The 20,566-nt window shown below is 35.0% G+C and overlaps 3 protein-coding genes and 1 long non-coding RNA gene across 4 annotated transcripts; 2 read left to right on the top strand and 2 right to left on the bottom strand.

Annotated features, from left to right (window-relative positions):
• The first annotated feature begins 1,025 nt into the window (after window positions 1-1,025).
• Window positions 1,026-2,228, top strand: LOC140886291 (protein CASPARIAN STRIP INTEGRITY FACTOR 2-like). Its single transcript, XM_073292820.1, has 2 exons — window positions 1,026-1,135; window positions 1,975-2,228. Exons 1-2 carry the CDS (start codon window positions 1,069-1,071, stop codon window positions 2,178-2,180), a joined length of 273 nt encoding a protein of 90 aa, XP_073148921.1. The 5' UTR covers window positions 1,026-1,068; the 3' UTR covers window positions 2,181-2,228.
• A 3,534-nt stretch (window positions 2,229-5,762) lies between these two features.
• On the top strand, window positions 5,763-8,732 carry LOC140887754 (purple acid phosphatase 2-like). The gene is made up of 8 exons (XM_073295207.1): window positions 5,763-6,120; window positions 6,425-6,628; window positions 6,739-6,850; window positions 7,050-7,279; window positions 7,353-7,491; window positions 7,646-7,866; window positions 7,967-8,088; window positions 8,196-8,732. Exons 1-8 carry the CDS (start codon window positions 5,935-5,937, stop codon window positions 8,392-8,394), a joined length of 1,413 nt encoding a protein of 470 aa, XP_073151308.1. The 5' UTR covers window positions 5,763-5,934; the 3' UTR covers window positions 8,395-8,732.
• A 108-nt stretch (window positions 8,733-8,840) lies between these two features.
• LOC140892820 (uncharacterized) lies at window positions 8,841-9,963 on the bottom strand. The gene is made up of 2 exons (XR_012152921.1): window positions 9,334-9,963; window positions 8,841-9,254 (listed from the first exon to the last, which is right to left on the bottom strand). It is a non-coding gene; the product is annotated as an uncharacterized lncRNA (long non-coding RNA).
• A 1,962-nt stretch (window positions 9,964-11,925) lies between these two features.
• LOC140886716 (uncharacterized) lies at window positions 11,926-19,690 on the bottom strand. The gene is made up of 18 exons (XM_073293448.1): window positions 19,524-19,690; window positions 19,359-19,419; window positions 19,086-19,122; window positions 18,867-18,997; window positions 18,669-18,764; window positions 18,499-18,577; window positions 18,017-18,150; window positions 17,382-17,521; window positions 16,399-16,449; window positions 16,182-16,264; window positions 16,044-16,098; window positions 14,845-14,959; window positions 14,146-14,638; window positions 13,860-14,073; window positions 13,617-13,687; window positions 13,270-13,438; window positions 13,061-13,190; window positions 11,926-12,952 (listed from the first exon to the last, which is right to left on the bottom strand). The coding sequence occupies exons 1-18, from the start codon at window positions 19,635-19,637 to the stop codon at window positions 12,243-12,245; spliced, it is 2,883 nt and encodes a 960-aa protein (XP_073149549.1). The 5' UTR covers window positions 19,638-19,690; the 3' UTR covers window positions 11,926-12,242.
• Window positions 19,691-20,566: the final 876 nt, after the last annotated feature.

The following is a 20,566-nucleotide window of genomic DNA, read 5'->3' as shown; positions in this document are numbered from 1 at the left end:
CATTTACAAAATAATTTGAAATTTATAAGACATTTAAAAACATTTGTTAAATCCTTTTCAAGTTTAAATTTTTTTTATAGTATTTAAATAAACAAATAAGGCCGTTTTACGACAACTTCTAGAAAAGGCAGGAATATGCCAATTTTATTTTTTAATTGACTATAAGTTATATTTAAAGTGACCAAAAAAAAGTATCATCAATACTTCAAATTTTTTTCCCAAATGGCTAATGCTATTTCTAGTCTATTTTATTTATTACATATAGTACAAACAATATTAAACGTACTAACGTAGGGTAAAGTAAACACACCAACTCATACCAAATTAGCTTTTAATTATTTTTTTCCTCGCTATTTTTCTCTCCCGCTCTGTTAATTAATTTGTTCCTAATCCCACCTCAATTATATTATTTTGGGTGTGTGTATTATAGCATATATAACAATACTGATTCAGTACACTATATTTATCGCTTTAAAAAATTATATAACTGCATTACATTTGGTTTGTTACATTTTTACATAATAATTTCTATAACGACAAATTATTCAAACTTGTGCCATTTGGTTTCTCTACCACGCATTGACCTTCAATTTGAAAGTATTCAGCATTGCCCATAATATTCTTAATGATTAATGTAAATATGAGAATAACAAGAAATGCTAGGTATACACTTAACACCTAGTTTTATACCTTATATTTAAAATCTTGCACTTCAATTACAAAAATATCCTTAACATGAAAGATTTTATTAAATGCAAGGTACCTATTACCTAAGTTCAAGACTTTATATCTGAATATATATGAATGATTATTCTTAAAACTATATATAGACTATTAATTAATTACTATCTATATATGTAATTCCCACAATTAACAGTAAAGCGATGAGTCCCTTAGCTTATCCCAACGTCACATTTCCAAACCTTAAGCTATAAAAAGCTTAAATATGTCCTTTCTATAATGTATTAATAAACCGATTGTCGCTTTAATTTGAGCATGCTTTAGATTATTATTAATCCTTCTTCTGCAGCTTAGAGGGAGAAAAAATATTTGAAAATTTCCTAAAAAATGGGTCTCATTCTTGTCAAGAAAACCATTATTGTATTGTTTCTCATATCGTCAACTTCTATTCCAGGTATGTAACTTAATTTTCACAAGAACGACCATGAAATTAAATCAGAGCTGAAATCATTTTCTAGAATTTAATCCGTAATATATCAATGTCAAATTGTATGTGTATTAATTACGAACATCTACGTACTATGGTCTTGAAATTAATTAACCTCTTAATATATGTTTTTTTTTTCCTTGTTCTTTTACTGAATTAATATGCTTTTCCCCCCACAATATGATCATAGGATTCTATTGATGAATACGAGTTGTTGTTTGTTGTTTGAATGAAGAAGTTTTCTAAAATGCATTTTTAAAAAAAAAAAAATTTAATTATTTCAGCTAGCTCTCGCCTCTCAGATAAAAATTCATCTTCATTATTGAAGTTTGTTGTCATATTTTAGTGATTAAATATTTTCACAAAATCAGATAATTTAATTAAAGAATAATACAAAAGTACTTCACATGCTAGCTATGCATATATAACATTTTAAATACTTAATTTACTCAAACAATTAATTATAGGAAAAACTGCAAATTTGGTCATGTATATTTGTCAGTTTGCGATTTTGGTTCTTTATGTTTTTATATTTCAGTTTTAGTCATGTATGTTCCGATTTTTGGCAATTTCGGTCCTTTTTACTCGAAAATGCATACGTGACATTGTACACGTCAGCTCCACATCAGCACTGAATTGATGTCACGTCAGCGCCACGTCGGAAAAAAGGACTAAAATTGCCAAAAAAATAAAGATAGCAAATTAAAATTGAAATCTAAAAATATAAAGGACTAAAATCGCAAAGTGTCAAATATACAGGACAAAAAAAACAATTTTCCCTTAATTATATTGCTCATTTCATGCAGGCTTGCGATCTACTTCACCGGAGTCCAAGGAAGTGAGTTCATACCCACAGCAAAAATCATGGGAACCTCATAGCCATTATCAAAAAACAAAAGATATAGATGATGCACACAAAAGACTTCTTCTTGATGTGAATACGAAAGACTATGGAAGCTATGATCCAGCGCCAGCATTCGTTAAACCTCCTTTCAAACTTATTCCCAACTGATATATATCAACTGAGACGTCGATTCTTAGTTGCGCTAAAATACCATAAATCCGATATCATGTTATGTAGTTTGACATATTCGACTATGTTTTTTTTATGTATACGGCGTATATATATATATCAAAACTTTTGACGTTTTTTGGTTTGTCGATCATGATCGCGTGTTTTATATATGTTGTTTTTATGTTGAATCAACCTATTGTACGTAATAATATTGTTCCAGTGCACAAGGTCAAGTTCGTCTCGTGTGTATGGAGATATATATATTGTTTGTTAACCTCATTACCTAAAGATTGCGCTATTTATTTTATGAATATGATAGCATGCATGTAATAATGTTTTCGTCTATGTGATGATGTATAGATATTTTGTTTTTACTACGTAGGTAAGGGGGGTTCATATATGCTACCATAGCACCGTAACCCTAAATTCAAGGGTCTAAAATTAGTTTAGGCATACGATGTCCATGAAAATATACACTATTCAAGTGGTGTAGGTCATATGTGGGTAGATTTTGAAAATCTAAGTAGTTGAAATTTGATCTTATCTAGAACTATATATATTCCCCAAGAATTTCGAGTCAAACGCCCAAATTAAGACAGCTAAAAGCATGACCCAACCCGCTTGTTTTTTAGTGGTGGGACGGGTTGGCCCGATGGACTAAACACGAATTAACGATTTTATTCATCATTAATGTTTGAATGTCCATTATATATCACTAAAAATTGTTAATTGAAGCTTGGTAAAAGACTTTAGTTAAAGGTTTATTCTTCAACCTCACCATTTTTTTTAAAAAAAAGCAAAAAATTTCGTGAGATTGTTTAAATCGTCAAACGAACTTGAAAAGAAGATTATTATTATAAATAAAACTATTAAAGTTGGTCTTCTTTATATTTAATATTGAGTTATATTTTTTTTAAATTAAAGAATTTCAGTGGACATGAACTCTACATAAATATAATTTTTCCAAAAAAAAAAATTGTGCCTCTTCCAGGGCCGGGCCCTGAGGCGGAGACCTCCTTGGCCTTATGAGCCCCGACGAAATCCGTGTGGCATATTGGACACCACGAGTCGTCAACTATATACATGTTTGTCTGTATATATGTATCAATTGGCTTCGGCCTGTAGAGCTAGATATTTTGTTTTTTTGGAGACTTTGGATCGTATATTTAATTTTGCCATGTACGTAGAACAAAAATCTCAAACTTAACAAACAGTTGACTTAGCAAGTGAGATCCATAAATTAACAAAGGATTCTTTCTGGTCCATTAAATGCATCACTTCATGTGGCTGTGGCTTCTTCTTCTTTTCCTTTCCTTTCCATTTTTACCTTTACACGCATACACACATATACAAATGAATGTTTACCCTTTTAATTTTATTAAAACTATCTTGATCTCTCTATATATAAAAAAAAATTAAAAACATTATGTAATTTTAATATATATATTTATATAATACTACATATATTAATTTCAACGACCACCTAGCTAGTGATTTTCCGACGATTCTGGAAATTTCCCCCCTTTTAGTTAGTAGAGTTACATAGGAGATGTGCTGCAATTCAAGATAATTTGAACAATAATTTATTTTTTTTTAAAAAAAGTTAAAATTATAACTTCATCTAGTTAACTAGAAAAAGTAATATGATATCTTTGTAAATTGGCCGGTGAATGTTTTATAATTTTCACGAGGAAAAAATGAATTATGTCTTTATAAACATAATACGCATAATATTATGTATAAGGGTGCGTTTGATATGCATGTTAAGGGTGATTCATATAATACTTTTTATTTATTATAATTATAATGATAAAGATAAAAATAAAAATTTCAATGTATTATTATCTATTTATCTCAATCTCGATATTAATCATTCAGATCAAACATATCATAAAAAAAACAGAACAGCAGCTCTCCAACCCCACTTGAGTCCCGGCCCTTCCCACCTATCGACAGGAACGAGCGAGATTGCTTGTTGCGCGCTTAAGACGGATGGCTAAATGACCCTTGGTCCAATAAGATGATTCTCGTTGAGAATTGGCCTATAAAGCTTTTGGCCGGGCTCCTATTTTTTATGCTTTGATCATGATTATATGAATGTATGGGAGATGATAAGGTATTACATAATTTATTAATTCGATGACCGACTAAGAATTGAACTCTATATTTGTAAGTTACAAGACGTATCAATTAATTAATTATTATTATTTTTTGGAAAGTCATATAGAACTTCTAGCTAGTTTGCAACCAACAGCATATTCTCAAACCGTTGATCTTTTCGCAACCTGCAGGTAATATTTTTAATGCATAAATCAGCCAAATCGAATTCATAATTGATCCCCTTTATCTATCAGACTCAAAACTACTTTTTCTAAATTTGATGGGTACCTAACTAGTTGTCATTGGAATCAATAATTACATGTAAATAATTAATGATAATCTCTGCGTGTTTCAAGTTATAATTACAAACTCAATCTTACACTATGAAATCAAATCTGTATAATTATATTTAAGGAAAACAACAATTTTGGTCATTTATTTCATGATGTATGATTTCAACATTTTAGGTTATCAAATTTCATTTTTAGTAGTTACTATCTTTAATTTGTTAGCAATTTATGGTCGTTTTCTCATTTAACTTTTATGTACTGCCAAAATAATGCCCACGTATATATGCAGTATCACATCAACACTTCAATGAAAAAATGATTAACATCACCAAGCTAAGTACACGATTAAAACCGAAAATTTTCAATGTAGATGCCTTAAATCGCAGAGTTTAACATACATAGCCAAAACTTTAAGTTTTTCTTTAATTTATCAATACGAAATTATAATTCATCACCCGTTAATCATAATATATCTGTAAAGAAGGTGGACTAGTTATGTCTAACTCAACTTAAAAAACCAGCTCAAAAATAGGATTACCGAAATCTATATATGAAACCCCAAAAAACTATATCCAATCGATTCGAGACATCTTGACAATATCAATCCGATCCTAACTTGAATGAAGAACATCAAAATGAGTGTGATCTCATTTCATTTGACTTTGTATAGTGTAGTTTTGTTATTGTGCTATACAACACGAGGTAAATCTACATTTCTATTTTTTATTTTTATTTTTAAAAAAACCATTATTAATTATTTTCACAATTTTATGGGGCTAATTGCATTAATCTCCCCAATGAAAAGTCTAAAAATCATAAAACCCCCTAAAAAATATTAATAGGCTATTGCATCTCTCAGTTTTTTAAAATGTAGCACATTTCACCCCTATGTTATACAAACTCGGGCACATTTATACCCTCTCATATGAGTTTTTATGCTAATTTTTTTAAAACATAGGGTCTAACATGCTATTAATTTTACATATGATGTTTTATATGTTTTAGACTTTTCACATGAGTGTAGAACTGTGGATACAATTAGCCCCAATTTGATGTCTTCCAATTGTTTGTTCGTTTTTTTAAAAAAAGCTGGCTCCCGCGAAGAGTAAAGTCAACTTACACAATTGGGGAGGTGATTCGTATAAACTCGTGAATATTCCCCGTTAATTCAGATTACCATTAATTGTGATTTGTGAGCCCCCAAGAATTTCGAGTCAACCCTCTTCCCCACACCTGTATAAAATGTATACACACACACACTGCTCCCGCCATTGATTCTGCGTGTGAACCTGTGAAAACCCATTCGCAGCTTCTGTTGAAGAGGTGCGCAGGTTTCGTTTCTTGGTGCACACGATAACGAGATGGGTGGCGCGCCGCCGGGGGGGACGACGTTGGCGCTGGCTTTTCTGGGTCTTGTTGCGAGTGCTGCGGTTCTGTGCAATGGCGGATCCACCAGCGGGTTCGTGCGGAAATTGGAGAAAACAGTCGATATGCCTCTCGATAGTGATGTCTTTCGCGTGCCGCCCGGCTATAATGCGCCCCAACAGGTTTCCTTTTCCCAAGTCCCAACATTTTTGCTTTCCTTTGTTGTTTCTTTTTGAAATTCGGAAGAAAATGTTGTGGTATAATCTTTTTGGTGTAGATCATTTTGAATAATCTCACATACGGGTGGTTCGTGTTATGTCCCACGTCTGTTGGATTAAGCCGTTTGGAATTGTATATATGAACTTGGACAAAGGGATGGAGTTAAGGTCAAGTCCATGATATTAACTTCGTAATCTAGTCGAGTGAAATGAGAATACACTGTATATTTTGTATGTGTGTGTTGTGTATTGATTATTGTGTTTGAAGGTACATATAACACAAGGGGATCATGAGGGAAAAGGAGTGATTATATCATGGGTTACAATGGATGAGGCTGGTTCAAGCACTGTTTGGTATTGGCCCGAAAACAATGAGCAGAACAAGAACAAGGCTAAAGGAAGTGTGACCAAATACAAATTCTACAATTATACCTCTGGTTATATTCATCATTGCGTTATCAAGAAATTGGAGGTGAATTAACTTATTTATCGTTTCTTTAATATTATTTGAGTAGTCAGAAGTTTTATATCTAGCTTTGAGGGAATATAGTAAAATGATGTATTTACCTTTTTTGTGGGCAGTATGAAACCAAATACTATTATGAGCTTGGAGTTGATCCGGTTACTAGGAGGTTTTGGTTTGTTACGCCACCGGAAGTTGGCCCCGATGTGCCCTACACTTTTGGACTTATTGGTATGACATTCTTTCTGAGTTGTATGAATAGTTGGCTGTAAAGATCGATAGTTCTTTATCAGAAGGGTCGAAAAGATTGATCTATGATCCTAGTTGGGGAATATGATTTGAGATACTCATGTAGTATAGTTTGGTAGATTGCATTCCGCACCCCTTGTGAAGTTTGCAAATTCTAATTACTTGATTTGCTTCATTGCAGGTGATCTTGGCCAGAGTTATGACTCCAACATTACACTCACGCATTATGAGAATAATCCACAGAAGGGACAGACTGTATTGTTTGTTGGGGATTTGTCTTATGCTGACAACTACCCTTTTCATGATAATGTGAGATGGGATACGTGGGGACGATTTGTTGAGAGAAGTGTTGCTTATCAGCCTTGGATTTGGACCGCGGGAAATCACGAGATTGATTTCGCTCCTGATATTGTTAGTTTGCTCTGATTAGTTTACAACACTCGACAATACTCAAAGTCTAATGGAACTTGATATGTTTTTGCAGGGCGAGACGAAGCCCTTCAAGCCTTATACTCGTCGGTACCACGTCCCTTACAAGGCATCTGAAAGTACAGCTCCCTTTTGGTATTCTATCAAGAGGGCTTCGGCATACATCATCGTTTTGTCCTCGTATTCTGCATACGGTAAGAGTGTAGGATAAGTGATGAATACTCATTCGGTGTAGAAATGATGTGATATGAAAATTGTACTTAAAAAATGAATGATCCTAGCTCAATTTTAATCTGATTTGTGATATGATGCATCATCATATGATGTTCTTTTGTTGCCTTTTTTAAGGAAAGTATACTCCTCAGTACAAATGGCTTGAATCAGAGCTACCAAAAGTTAACAGGAGTGAGACACCATGGCTGATTGTTATGATGCACTCTCCATGGTATAACAGCTATAACTACCATTTCTTGGAAGGGGAAACCATGAGAGTCATGTATGAGGCATGGTTTGTTAAGTACAAAGTCGACGTGGTTTTTGCTGGTCATGTTCATGCATACGAACGATCAGTATGCACATTTCCCTTTTGATAATCATCTTTTCTGGAATTTCTCTCTCATTTTCAATGGCATCGATGCTTATAAGCAAGTTCTTATCTTGTATTTGCAGGAACGTGTTTCTAACATTGCATACAACGTTGTAAACGGGTTGTGCACGCCTGTGGACGATTTGTCTGCCCCTGTGTACATAACCATAGGAGATGGAGGGAATCTTGAAGGCTTGGCCACAAAGTAAAGACCACCAGTTTACAAAGATTCAATCCTACATGTTTTTACTTACATTCAAGACCAGATGAATGAAAAGGCTAACATTTTCTTGATGTACGTTTTTTTTTCAGCATGACTGAACCACAGCCTAAGTACTCAGCTTTTAGGGAGGCGAGCTTTGGCCACGCCACTTTCGATATCAAGAACAGAACCCATGCTTACTACAGCTGGCACCGGAATCAGGATGGATATGCCGTACAAGCTGATTCCATGTGGTTTTCCAATAGATACTGGCATCCTGTCGACGACTCTACCAGCTCAGAATCTTGATTCAAGTTCTTCTTTCAAAAAATCAAATCTGCACCATTTTTATGTTTGTAATGTTCGTGAAGTGTTTCCAAAGTGAATAACATGTTTTTGACATCATTTTCTTGCAAGTGGCTTACTGAATAGCCCAATGGTGGGAGCTATTTGCTCTCATCTAGGAATTAGATGTGAGTGTACGTTTAAATAAGAAAAAAGCCACCCCTTGAATCTCAGGCTTTCTGGTGCGTGGCTTTCCATAGGATGATAGGTACTTGTGATTCTTCCAATTGGAAATGTAATAAGATGGTTCAGTGCAAACATCTCCAGTTAATCTTTTTACGTGTTTATTAAAGATATTCTTAAAGTTGGAATAATGTTGCCGCGTTTATCTTGTTTATTTTTACATGTGATCGATAACACAAAGTAAAAAATATAATTCTACAATATAACAAGAGATTTGGAATAATAAATAAACTGCAACTCAAATCTTTTAAATCACATTGTCTCCGTAAACAAACCCAAGAAGGACATTGAGTTTTGCTTGGTGTCGGTGCATACTCAAAATTGTGCTAATCAACGTTATCCATATGTGAAGATAATTTAAACCGGTGAGTGAAGCTTGAATGAAATTTACAAAATTAACTCGAAATCGACACATTTACTTTCCCTATTATTAGCGTAGCTGAGCAAACTTGGACAAATCAACCAATGTTTACGTATCAGAAAACTCGAAAATTTTGGGAACAGAAAATGAAGCAATAGTTGATAAATTTCAAAGATTGCAAAGGCTACGAAGAATCTTGAAATTCGTCGGATTTCTCTTCATTTGCCCTCTTAGTATTCAGCTCTTCCTCGTACTTCCTCAATCTCTCGTTCCACATTTCCTACACATAGAGAAGAAGAAAAGAAAATGATTTATAATTTTTGATCAAGAAATTAATAAAGATGAAAGAAGCTGCAGACCTTGTACTTGAGCTCAGCTCGATGCATATAATAGAACCCAATCATCCCACCACCAACCGTGCCGGAAATGATCCTAAAATATCCCCATCGAGCCGAAGACATCCCAACTGGTTCTGCCTCTGCTTAAATTTACAATTAAAATGAGCTGGAAAACGATTTTAAAAGATTCAATACTCGAATCTATGATGATCTGGAACAGAACAGCAACTATATCGCTGGCGGTGGCACGGCGGAAAAACTCAAAACGCAGCTGAAACGAGCTGAAACGCGGGGACTGGTTCAGAATAGTTCCTTAATTCGAATCCAATCTAAAACACCAAGAATTAACCGAAAACATCGCAACAACTCGAAGAATCAGATCTCGCGCAGCTCCAGCCGCCAACAGAGCGCGATTTGGGCAGAAACAACCATCAAAAGCGATTCATGGCTAAAATCGAATCTACGGATGTAAGGAAGAAAACCCCTCAAAGATCGAAGTTTCGCCAGCGGATGAAGGAGATATGAGCCAAATATCGCAGCTGCGCAGAGGGAGACGAGAGTGTGTATATAAAACGCCGCCACGAAATGCACAACAGCACAAGCAGTATTCTTTTGTCAACGCTGGAGTTGGGTCATGTTTGCTAGTGTTGGGCTTTTGAGTGGGCTGACTCCAAACTACACTAATTGGGCTCACTCCATTATATAGGAGACGTCCGCTTCAGAAATGATTTCTATTTTCTTATATAACCACAAACTTTATTTATATCCACTAAGCAGCCCCGCGTTACATGCGCGCGTTATGTGCGTAATATAATAAATGAATATGATATATCGTTAATGTGCAATAAATTTTGAAATATGATTATGTCATTGTGATGACAAGATGTATTCTTTGTATGTGTGTAACAGAGTAAATAATATTATATGTTGTTTTTAATATACTATTAGTTATTAATAAGACATAAAAATATTAATATAATACGTTATAACTAAAAAAGAATCTTATATGCAATAAAATAAACAAATCAAATGTGCAACTAAAAGCTAAAGCCAAAAATCAATGGAACACGTGAAATACTATAGACCGTTGAAGTTTTATTTTAGGGATATAAAAAAACATGTTGCACAAAATCTAACAAATCATTGTTCTCTGAAAACACCAATACATTAAAGTAACTAATTTATATGGGTAATAAACTTGACTAATTTCACTAGAACATCTTGAACCATCAAGTAAAATTTCAAGAACATGGATTGAGCAAAGAAGTATCAAAAACCATTTCTGCATAAAATAAAATGGGATTAGACATAAATTTTGTCTAATATATGTTTTTGTTATCTAAAATGTATGAAATATTACCTGCTATATTCCAAGCTTGCTAGGAATATAAATCAACCGAGCCAAGCCCAACAGTATTAGGCTCGAATTTGGCTCGTTAAATATATGTCGAGGCTCGGGCTCGATCCGAGCTTTTGTTTTGAAGCTCGAGCTCAGATCGTTAGGGAATTACTAAGCTCGCAAGAAGCTCGAACTCGACTCATGAATATCTAATTTATCTTATTTAACGAGCTTGACTTCAGTTTAGCTCGTTTTCAATCTCGTTAAACGTGCTCATTTTTTGGTTTTAGTTCAACACGTTCTCGGGCTCATTGAGCAAGCTCATTTTATGGTTTTAGTTCAGCTCTTTTTTGAGCTCATGAAGTGTATATACAATAAAATACATCTCTATAAATTAATTATAAACTAAAAATAAATTTTTCGTACATAAAAAAATGACAAACCTAATAACAAAAAGAACATCCCAAAATATTATATCCAACTTCCAAAAATATAACTGCAATAATTAGTAACCAAAAAAATGTTCCAAGTACATAAATTTATTGCTCAATGGATGTGGATTTGAAGCACTTTGATTTTTTTTCAGAATTCAATTTAAGTTGTTCAGCATTTAAATATTAAACAAAAAAATTGTCAATAAACAATCCAATAAACTATTAAACTATTCTGATTTGAGGCTAATAATAATCAAACTAAAGCTAAATTTTCGTGCAACCTCTCAAAATGTGATCATCTCAAATCAATAAGACAACATTCATCTTTGATTCAAATAATTCATTCCTAGCAATAATCAGACAGAAAAATGGAAAAAAAAATAATAATAATAATAAAATAACACGTCTAAATCCCACATCAATAAGACAATACTCGTCTTTGATTCAAATAATCCATCCCTATTCCCTAGCAATAATCAAACAGAAAAATGAACTAAAAAAAATAACACGTCTAAATCTCGACCTAGGGTTCGTGGAAAAACTCGAATATGAGTCTTACCCCTTGCAAGTTGCAAATGCCAAATGGCTTCAAATTGAAGCTTGAAACAAGAACTTCAAAAGACCACTACCAATCAAAGATATTCTTAAAGTTGGAATAGTGAATACGTTGCAGCGCTTATCTTGTTTATTTTTAAATGTGATCCATAACACAAAGTAGTAAATATAATTCATTAATATAACATGAGATTTGTTTCATTTGTTTATTCGGACTGTAATAAAAAAAAACACACACACACATTATGAGATCACATGATGAATTACTCATAAAATACATTTTATGAAAATTTAATAAATCGAGCTCCATTTTAAAATGCGTACCGGGAGACCTATTATAGTATTCAAGTCCAACGTATAAAAAGTATTTGTACAAGCAGACAACATAATTAAGGCTAATACGCTCGACATTATCCGAACTCTGCATCTAAGTGTTTGGGCCTTTGGGGAACCAGCTTACAGGCCATAAGACTGGTAAGTGGTAAGTTAGCACCAACATAACCAAAAATTAGGAAAAAAATTTATAACTTGAGCGAAGGCATAATTCTTGATTATCGAAGAAAATAACCTCCAAGGATTGAACTTAACAGCCCGTATCGAAATCATGATTCAAACCACCTTTTAAGCCGCTTAGAGCCTTGCTTCTTGTCATCACTTCGAAGAGAATCGTTCTGTGTGAATTTGGATCGGTATTGTTCGATCAACAAGTCGAGTTTATCAACCATGTCCTTCCCCACTGCACCGTTCTTTTTACCTTTTTTTCTGTTCCTTGGATTGGTACCCTCTTTTGATTGTTCGGATTGGTCTTTGAATGCCCGACTTTTCCTATGTTTGCCTGCGGGTTCAACATGTTCTTGCTTAATACTCGGCGTATTATTCTGCTGTGACGGATCTGTCCCACCATGTTTCCTTCCGTTCTGCTGGTTTTTGACCTTCTCTTTTGACTGTTTCCGCTTTTCCTTCGCTAAGGGGTGAAGTACCATACTGCTTTCAGTGCTCTGAGATTTTTCCTCAGTCAAACTGAAACTGCTTTCATTATTGGGGTTTGCTCCACGAAATCTGTTATCTGATTTCCCTTTTTTGTTGACAAATGTCTTTGCTGATGCATCATCTCTGAATTTCCGCTTCCTTGATCTCTCGTTTGTAGGGGAATGCTCTGAGCTTGTTAAACGAACTTTTTTCTGCAAATCCTCTTTGTTGTTGTTAAGAGAAGCCTGCTGTTGTGATTGAATCTTTTCGTTACGAAGCTTCAACTTCTGGACATCGTCTATGGCAAACTCCACAATTGGACGTCGTTCAGGACCAAACGTGCCTGCAATTAATTAAGTACACTATGGAACATTCTGGTTGAAAATTTGTGATCTTTCAATACAGAAGAGAAGAGAAAAGAAGGTTTATCACAAGCTCAGAAAACACCTACCAGGATTGTTATTAAGAACTCTGAGGGCCACAAGTGCATGCTGATGCTCTGTGAACTCTATGAAAGCAACTCCTCTTCGACCATTTTTTTCTCCATTCTCTACTTTTTTTGTGTCTTCCAAGAGCTTTATCTGCGAGTTCATGACCAGGTCAAAAATAAATCTGAATAGCAAGAAAGAAACAAATAGAGCTTCAAGAACAATATTTGACCTGTTGAATTAAGGGTTTTTGCTTTTTGGCACGAGAGACGACAGCATTTATAAAAAGTTTTTTTAAATCTTTTTCTTTCATTGTCGTAGGCACATTATAAACGATTAGCCTTGTTCTTGACACGCGAAAGTTTGGGGAACGAAGCTTGGTCATCTTTTTCTCATACAAGCTGCAATATAAATCAGAATCAGAACAAAATGAATAGCAAAGTTCAAAAAAATGGAGTTTCTATCAACCCAAAAAGCGAACTGTGGCTGATAACAATGAGGTCATCATTTCTGTGCTTCATCTTTAGATATTAATACTTCCATGTATTAAATAATTAATCCAAAGTACAGAGTATTTACTTCTGGCGCTTTGACATATCTTTCTCTGAAACTCCTTCAGCAGCAGGTGTCCCTTTCATGATTAGACCCTCCTGTTAAAATTAGACCAAACACAGTTAATGGTTTTTCCTTTTTGTGTTTTTTAGGACAAACGCAATTGATGTTGAAGTTGTAAAACACACGATAAAACATCAGAACTATCTCCTAAACAGAAAATATGACTTTTTCATTTTTATTTAAAAAAGGAAAAATATTGCAATCAACCTTTGCCAGGTAAAGATTCCGGTGGTCATGATCTTCTTTTTTGGCCTTCTCCACTGCCTTATTATCAGCTGTTTTCTTGTCCAAAGCCTTCAGGACAGTTAGCTTTCTACCTTTTAAGAAGATACCAAGACCAGATTCAGCACTGGCTGCCGAAAATGCTGCATTGAAAGCATCATTTGTCCTAAACTTGAGAAAACCAGTTCCCCGGGGCCGCCTGCAGAAACACAGCAGAAGACGAAGTGAGTAAAAAATGCAAAACATCTTTCAGACAAAACAATGTCCTTACTTGGTGACTTGATGAAAAACTGGTATAAATGACTGCACTTCACCAAATGCAGAAAAACGTTGCTTCACTTCTTCGGTCTCAACGTCAAAAGGAAGATTGGTTATGAAAATGGTCCTCTGCAATTCATCATCTCCATCAACTGATTTTGTGTTTACTGGTTTAGATTTTGTAGAGTCCAATGTTGCTTTTGCTGATGCATCAGATGATTTATTTTCTACCTCAACTAATTCATCATCAAATTTCCCGTTTAATTGCCCTTGGCGGTCCTCGTCTCCCATAACATTTCTAGAAGATGACGACGTGAGGTTATTGATAACTTTTCTAGCAATATCCGCCTCTTCCTCAAAATTAACTTCACTTTCACTGTCATTTTCCTCGGACACATCCAGAGCAACATCACCATTGCCATCTTCTTGTGATTTTTCCGCTGCCTCAGCATCGTTATCCTCTGAATCACTATTAATATCAGCTTCTCCATCATTTTTGTTCTTCCCTACAAAATCAAAACTAGTATACGTAAAATATTGTTGTACAGAATCTTAAAAGCACGAAACAAGAATTACCAAAAAATTAGAATTGGAAAATATCAAGAACGTCTCGTTATTATTCATTTCAAAATTCCAGGTGAATCTATCAAACAGAACAAGACAAAATAGATGGACTAAGGTTAACTACACGCCCACGGAAAAAGATAATTACCGTCTTCTACAGCAGTAGCAGAATTGCTAACCGAGGTATATACTTTTTTAGAGACAGCCCAGTCAACCGCAATCGGCCTTTTCCCAAATTTTTTCCCATTGAACTTCTGGATAGCCTGCATAAGCATGTGTGCCAAAAATAATTATATCATTACCTAAGAAAGGTCGAGAAATGTTTGAAGATGCGGGAATTTTTCAAAACATCTGAGCTACGAATCAATATTTGGGCAAGAATTGAAGCGACGGACAATATGAAGAAAAGCTACTAAGTTGCATACAATGCAGAATTTCGTTAGGTCATGTACTTTTTATTCTCTCAATCGTAAAAAAATACATGACGCAAATTATCCTAGGCAAGTGCTTTTACACTAGTCTTATGTTAAAACTCAGAGAAATATCATGCACAAAGAATGGTGCACCACACAACCGAAAAATGAATTATCTCATATACAACTTACGAGTCCTACTTCAAGATGCACTAAACGCGAATTTAAACTCCTCAAAGTTCTTACAAATGTCTTTATCTGTGTTCTTATTTTCTAATTCTCCCCTACAAGGGAATTTAATTTAAGTACATGATATTGGAACTTCTAAGACGCAATTTCCAGGGTTGATAGTTGTCTATGTAGCATGAGTACTGCATAAATAAAAAATTTGGAGTATCGGGTACGGGTACGGGTACGAAGTGTGTCGGATACGGTCACCATGTCGTTGACCTTTTTCAAGTTTGACCGGTTGGATACGGTCTGGGTACGGCCTGGATACGTTTTTCGGGTACGTTTGGACTAAATCGCAAATAATTAAAAATTTTAAGGGTTCAATTGAAAAATAACTGCTTAATAAATATATTAATTTGAATTGGGCTTAAAAAACCCTAACTCATCCATTCTTTCTTCGTTACTTCTCGCTCCCCATTCTTTCTGCTTCTCATCGTGGACCATCACCAACACCACTCCTTGAAGTTTTCCACCGGCCGCCGCCGCCCCTAATATATATTTATTTTTTTTAATCCTAACCGTATCCTAGCCGTATCATGTCTTATATTTTCAAAATTTCCGCCGTATCCGTATCGTATTCGATACGATACCTGTACCCGTATCCATGCAACATAGATAGTTGTATTAACATTTAACCACTTTTGGGAAACAACTTGTAGCAAGCTCCTCTTGATGATCATTATTCAGGGGGAAATTCACATACATTTTCTGCTTCTTGTTTTGATGTGAATTTGACAAATGCAAATCCTTTAGATGACCTGTAAAAGCACGAGAATAAATAATCCACACAGAGAATGGAAACAGAGCATAAAGTGCATACTTCATGAATTAGAAGGATTACCCCGTTTCAGAATTTTGTGGGACAAAAACGTCCCAGACAAATCCTTCAGCAGCAAACATATCTTTAACCTCGGTCTGTGTGGCCTGCAATCAACAGAGCTCTTTCAAGGTACTGTTCAGTATGATTTACAGAGCATCTAAAACACATACGGCGTCCACAATTTAATGAGGTAGGCTAGTTATCAAATTTAACTTCGGAAACCTAGAGAGAGAAGAACCTTGAATGGGAGATTCCTGACAATAAGTTTCCATTTCTGGGTTTTAGAGCCCTGATCAACACATACCAAAAAAACGTATCACTGTAAGTTGATATCAATAACAAAGTGATACATCATACATCAGAAACAATTTTTCATTGCTTGAAAGCTAAATTTTGTAGTTAATAACCAAGAGGGTGCTTCCTATTTACATCGAAAAAATATACCACCAATTTATCTACTTCGGTATTCAGATGACAACATCATGTACATACCATGCCAGAAACTGAAGCAATTAGAGATATAATACTGAATGTCAAAGTTATTTTTAAAATGAAATTTACTATCAGAGCATACTTTCGAAGCTGATCATATTTGCATAATTGCATTATACAATCTGCCATCATCATACTTCCTCGCCATAGATATATTATATTGTCCCAATTTTGAATTAACCCGACACTAACCAGAAACCATTAACTGAAACTAAATGCAACAGGCGGCGCATCAGTGGTGCACAAGTTAAACAATATTGATGGGAGGGGGCAGATGTGAACGCTAAAGAACAAAGGGTGACAGGAAATAAAATTGAAATTCAAAAGAGAGCCAATGTAGCTTCATATGCACTGTTTGAAGCATGTTAGAAAAAATAAAATAATTGTGGCGTGCTCTGCCCTTCCTTTTGAAATTCAAAAGAGAGCCATCCCTCTTTCCTTTTTGCCTGCTGTGTGATAAACTTACCTTCACATTCATCGAAGCAGCACAAAATAGAACTTTACCATTTCTATAAAACTTCCCACCACAGACTTTCAACAGATTTAAGCTCAAAATGTGCATTAACAGTTACAGTAAAGATCGAGTAGGAAAAAGAGGGGTGATAAAAATTTGGTGATACTTATTGCATAAGTTTGACCGCACTTGCAGCAAGAGGCTAACACAAGAAGTGATATTAAATCTTATAAACACTATAACATTATAACAAAACAAAAGATTATAATCTTTACCTCTCCACCAAGCTGTCGAGCCCAGACAGATCTTCCAAGTATCTCTTTTTGATGCAGTGCTGCAACACACGCACAAGCTGACTTCACACTGGTAAACAGTACTGATGAAGCATTCTTTCTACACCCTTCTTGAGCCAGCCCTGCAAGATATGACATATTTCAGGCATATGGGCATCCACTAAAAAATACATTTTCTTGAGACAAATAGATTGGTCTGAGCACATCAGAGAGGAACTATGGATCGAAATACTTGACATCAAAGTATGCAACTGCAAGAAACATTCGATATGAATACTGAGAACAAACATTTAAGCATAAATGTGAAACATTCCAGTACTCCCAGCACGACTAACGCAAACAGATAGGAAATGCCAGAAATGCTAATGTTTTCCTGGTACGTAACACGGAAAAGAAATAAACATGTAGCAAATCTGTCAACGTAAAATGGAGATGTATACTAGGCACATTTGGGTGATATTTTTTGTAGAATGCCAGAAAAAGGCAAATATGTGTTTTCACATGTTCCATGTTAGCAAATAGAGACAGAGATCACTTACGGGAACAATTTATCCATCAGCATTCAAATAATTGACTGTTTTGCTAAATTGAGCAAAAGTTCAAATAAATGCCTATACCATGCTGGTCAAGCTCTTCCGCTGGCAAAGGGTATATGAAAGACAATACTGTCCCAAAATCCCTAGCTCGTTGATGAACTTCGTCAGCCATGTTAATGTCAAGAAGTCCACCAAATATGACCGTCTTAGCAACCCTGTTGTTAATAACAGTTACAATTTATTACTAAACCGAAAAATTTGGGGCAAGAGGGGGATAAAAAGGCAACCTATATTTCAAAATATAAAACAAATGGTGACAAATTCGACAAAAGATTTCTTCTGTTGTCCAATTTTCCAACGTCAAACTTTATCAAATGGAGGATGGAAACCCCAACTCCTCCCTAGGTTGTGCCTCCTACCCAACAATCCCTCAAATAATTTGTGTCTGCCAACTTATTGCGTATTTTGTACGTCGCTAGCATATAATTGCTCGTGTACTAGATTCCCCACCCAACAAAAGTACACAATAACAAGCTTCATAAATAAAATAAGTTGATCAATACCGCTGTTTTTCAGAATTATGTCCTTCATCAGGTGGACCATTTGATACAGCCTTTCCTACTCCTTTTACCATTACTTTGCCTGATTAGTTACAGTTCAAGACATCACAAAAATTGATTGAAAAAGAAAATTAATAACTTAGCATCCAAAAATCAGCTATCTCGTAGTTAACCTTTTGCTTGGAGATTTGAAGGCTGTCCAAGCTTGTCTATTTCTGCAGTTGGAATATCCTTGTCATTCTTCATCTGGACAGCATCGTCAACATGAACTGTGGATTGGAAAGTTTTAAAAGCAAAACTTTACAGTTACTTAAGTTATTTCGGGTAAGGTTTTTTTAAAAAAAAATAGAGAAGGTTGCATAGATAAAGACTTTGATTTTCTTTTGGGCGGCGTTTCTCAAGGGAAGCTCGATGCATAGCTTGTTTGACGACAATCTTTCTACCTCCAACGATCGAGTTATTTTTCAGTTCAATTGCCCGGCTAGCATCTTCAACAACAGCACTACATTGCCATTAAATTCAAATATCACCACTTGCAAAAGCTCGTAAATTTACATGCAGAGACTAATTTTAAAAACAATATGACTCACAATTGTACATAGCCAAAGCCTCGGTGTTCCTTAGACCCTGACAAACCAACGAAATCAGAGAAAGCACACATTTGAATTGGGTCATTAAAAGACAAACAGTTGAAGAAAATGACTGGCATTGCTCAGCTTCAAATCAACTGACTTAATCAGATATCACATGATTATATTGCGTTCTAGGATATTTTGCAGAAACTTAACATCAGCTACTATGTCAAAAAATCGAAAGTCTATCAATCGCCAGTTTACTATAATAGCGCAAGGCAGTAAGCATACCCTTCTCCGTCACCATGAAGCACCTTCTAATAGGTCCAATCTCACTGAATGTTTCTTCGAGCTAAAACAATTACGAGAATAAACTCAAACAATTAGAAATAAGCATTCAGTCAAGATTGTAACACGCACACAGAGAGAACTGCATAGACAAGAATGGAAGTATGCCTGAGCGCCGGTGAGCGAGAAAGGCAAATTCGCGACAAAGACTGTGGATGGAGAGTGCTGGCTATCGCCGCCGCCGCCGCCGTCGTCGCCGTTCATTGTCTTCCTCTTTCCCATGTCTCCGGTTCTGAGTTAACAGGTCTTATTGCGGGCAGGGAGATTTACCGAAACCTTCGGTTTCGACCGGAGTTTTATGCAGGGTTTTCTACTTCTCAGTGTATATCTGTCCGGGCTACATAATGGGCTTCAGGCCCACTAATTGAGCCAATCAATTTAATTATAGTTTTATATTTTAACATAATCTGAGCCCAGATCCAAAACACGAGGAAAAACAAACCCAAGCCTTTTTTAAAAATACAAATTCAATTCATTATTGTGAATACTTTCATGAATTTGTTTTACGTTCATTTTATTCAAAAATATCAATTCATTAGAGTCTTTTAAAGTATTTTGAGACTCGAGAGTCGATTAATCCATGATTATCGTAACATAAACTTTAATCGTTGTTTGTTAGTTTGGGAAAGAAAAAATTGATTCCTAAACAAGTTTAATTGTACCCTTCTCTCAATTTGATTTATATTATATATATATATATATATATATATATCAATTATTTCGTTGTAGAGGAAGAAACAAATGCATCCTGGATATATTTAGACCATATAATATAATGCATTAACCGTAGTGGGAGCTCACCACAATTATAATACAAATGTCAACGTCATGGCTTACATCATGGAGTCCTAATTAGATTTAAAAAAAAAATTGGGTCGACATTTAAAAGAAATATGAACAAATGTCTAATTTCCTTAAATTAAGACAAATATATGGTTAGAAATTTTGAAATAATTAATTATATGGTTCGATGTCATGGAATATCCTTGCTTGACTAGTATGCTGCATGATCTGGCGGATTTAGTGGACGGTAGGGTGGATCAATTTTTTACGAAAACCGCCCTGAACCGGGAGTTTTGCCCCGTATCGCAACACACCACCGTATCTCATTTTTAAAAATAACTGCGATTTTTTTTAAATAATAAAAAAAA

The sequence above is a fragment of the Henckelia pumila genome, chromosome 3, assembly GCF_033568475.1.
Source record: "Henckelia pumila isolate YLH828 chromosome 3, ASM3356847v2, whole genome shotgun sequence".
NCBI classification, from domain to species: domain Eukaryota; kingdom Viridiplantae; phylum Streptophyta; class Magnoliopsida; order Lamiales; family Gesneriaceae; genus Henckelia; species Henckelia pumila.
This window is presented reverse-complemented; position numbering and strand designations above follow the sequence as displayed.

Bases quoted from the DNA above. Each gene is read 5' to 3' on its own strand.
- LOC140886291 (XM_073292820.1), top strand. From the start codon at position 1,069: ATGGGTCTCATTCTTGTCAAGAAAACCATTATTGTATTGTTTCTCATA. The intron at 1,136-1,974 runs GTATGTAACTTA...CATTTCATGCAG, and splicing joins ATCGTCAACTTCTATTCCAG to GCTTGCGATCTACTTCACCG.
- LOC140887754 (XM_073295207.1), top strand. From the start codon at position 5,935: ATGGGTGGCGCGCCGCCGGGGGGGACGACGTTGGCGCTGGCTTTTCTG. The intron at 6,851-7,049 runs GTATGACATTCT...GCTTCATTGCAG, and splicing joins CTACACTTTTGGACTTATTG to GTGATCTTGGCCAGAGTTAT. The intron at 8,089-8,195 runs GTAAAGACCACC...TTTTTTTTTCAG, and splicing joins CTTGAAGGCTTGGCCACAAA to CATGACTGAACCACAGCCTA.
- LOC140886716 (XM_073293448.1), bottom strand. From the start codon at position 19,637: ATGGGAAAGAGGAAGACAATGAACGGCGACGACGGCGGCGGCGGCGGC. The intron at 18,765-18,866 runs GTCTTTATCTAT...TCCAATCCACAG, and splicing joins CCGCCCAAAAGAAAATCAAA to TTCATGTTGACGATGCTGTC. The intron at 16,265-16,398 runs GTTCTTCTCTCT...TGTTGATTGCAG, and splicing joins TCAGGAATCTCCCATTCAAG to GCCACACAGACCGAGGTTAA.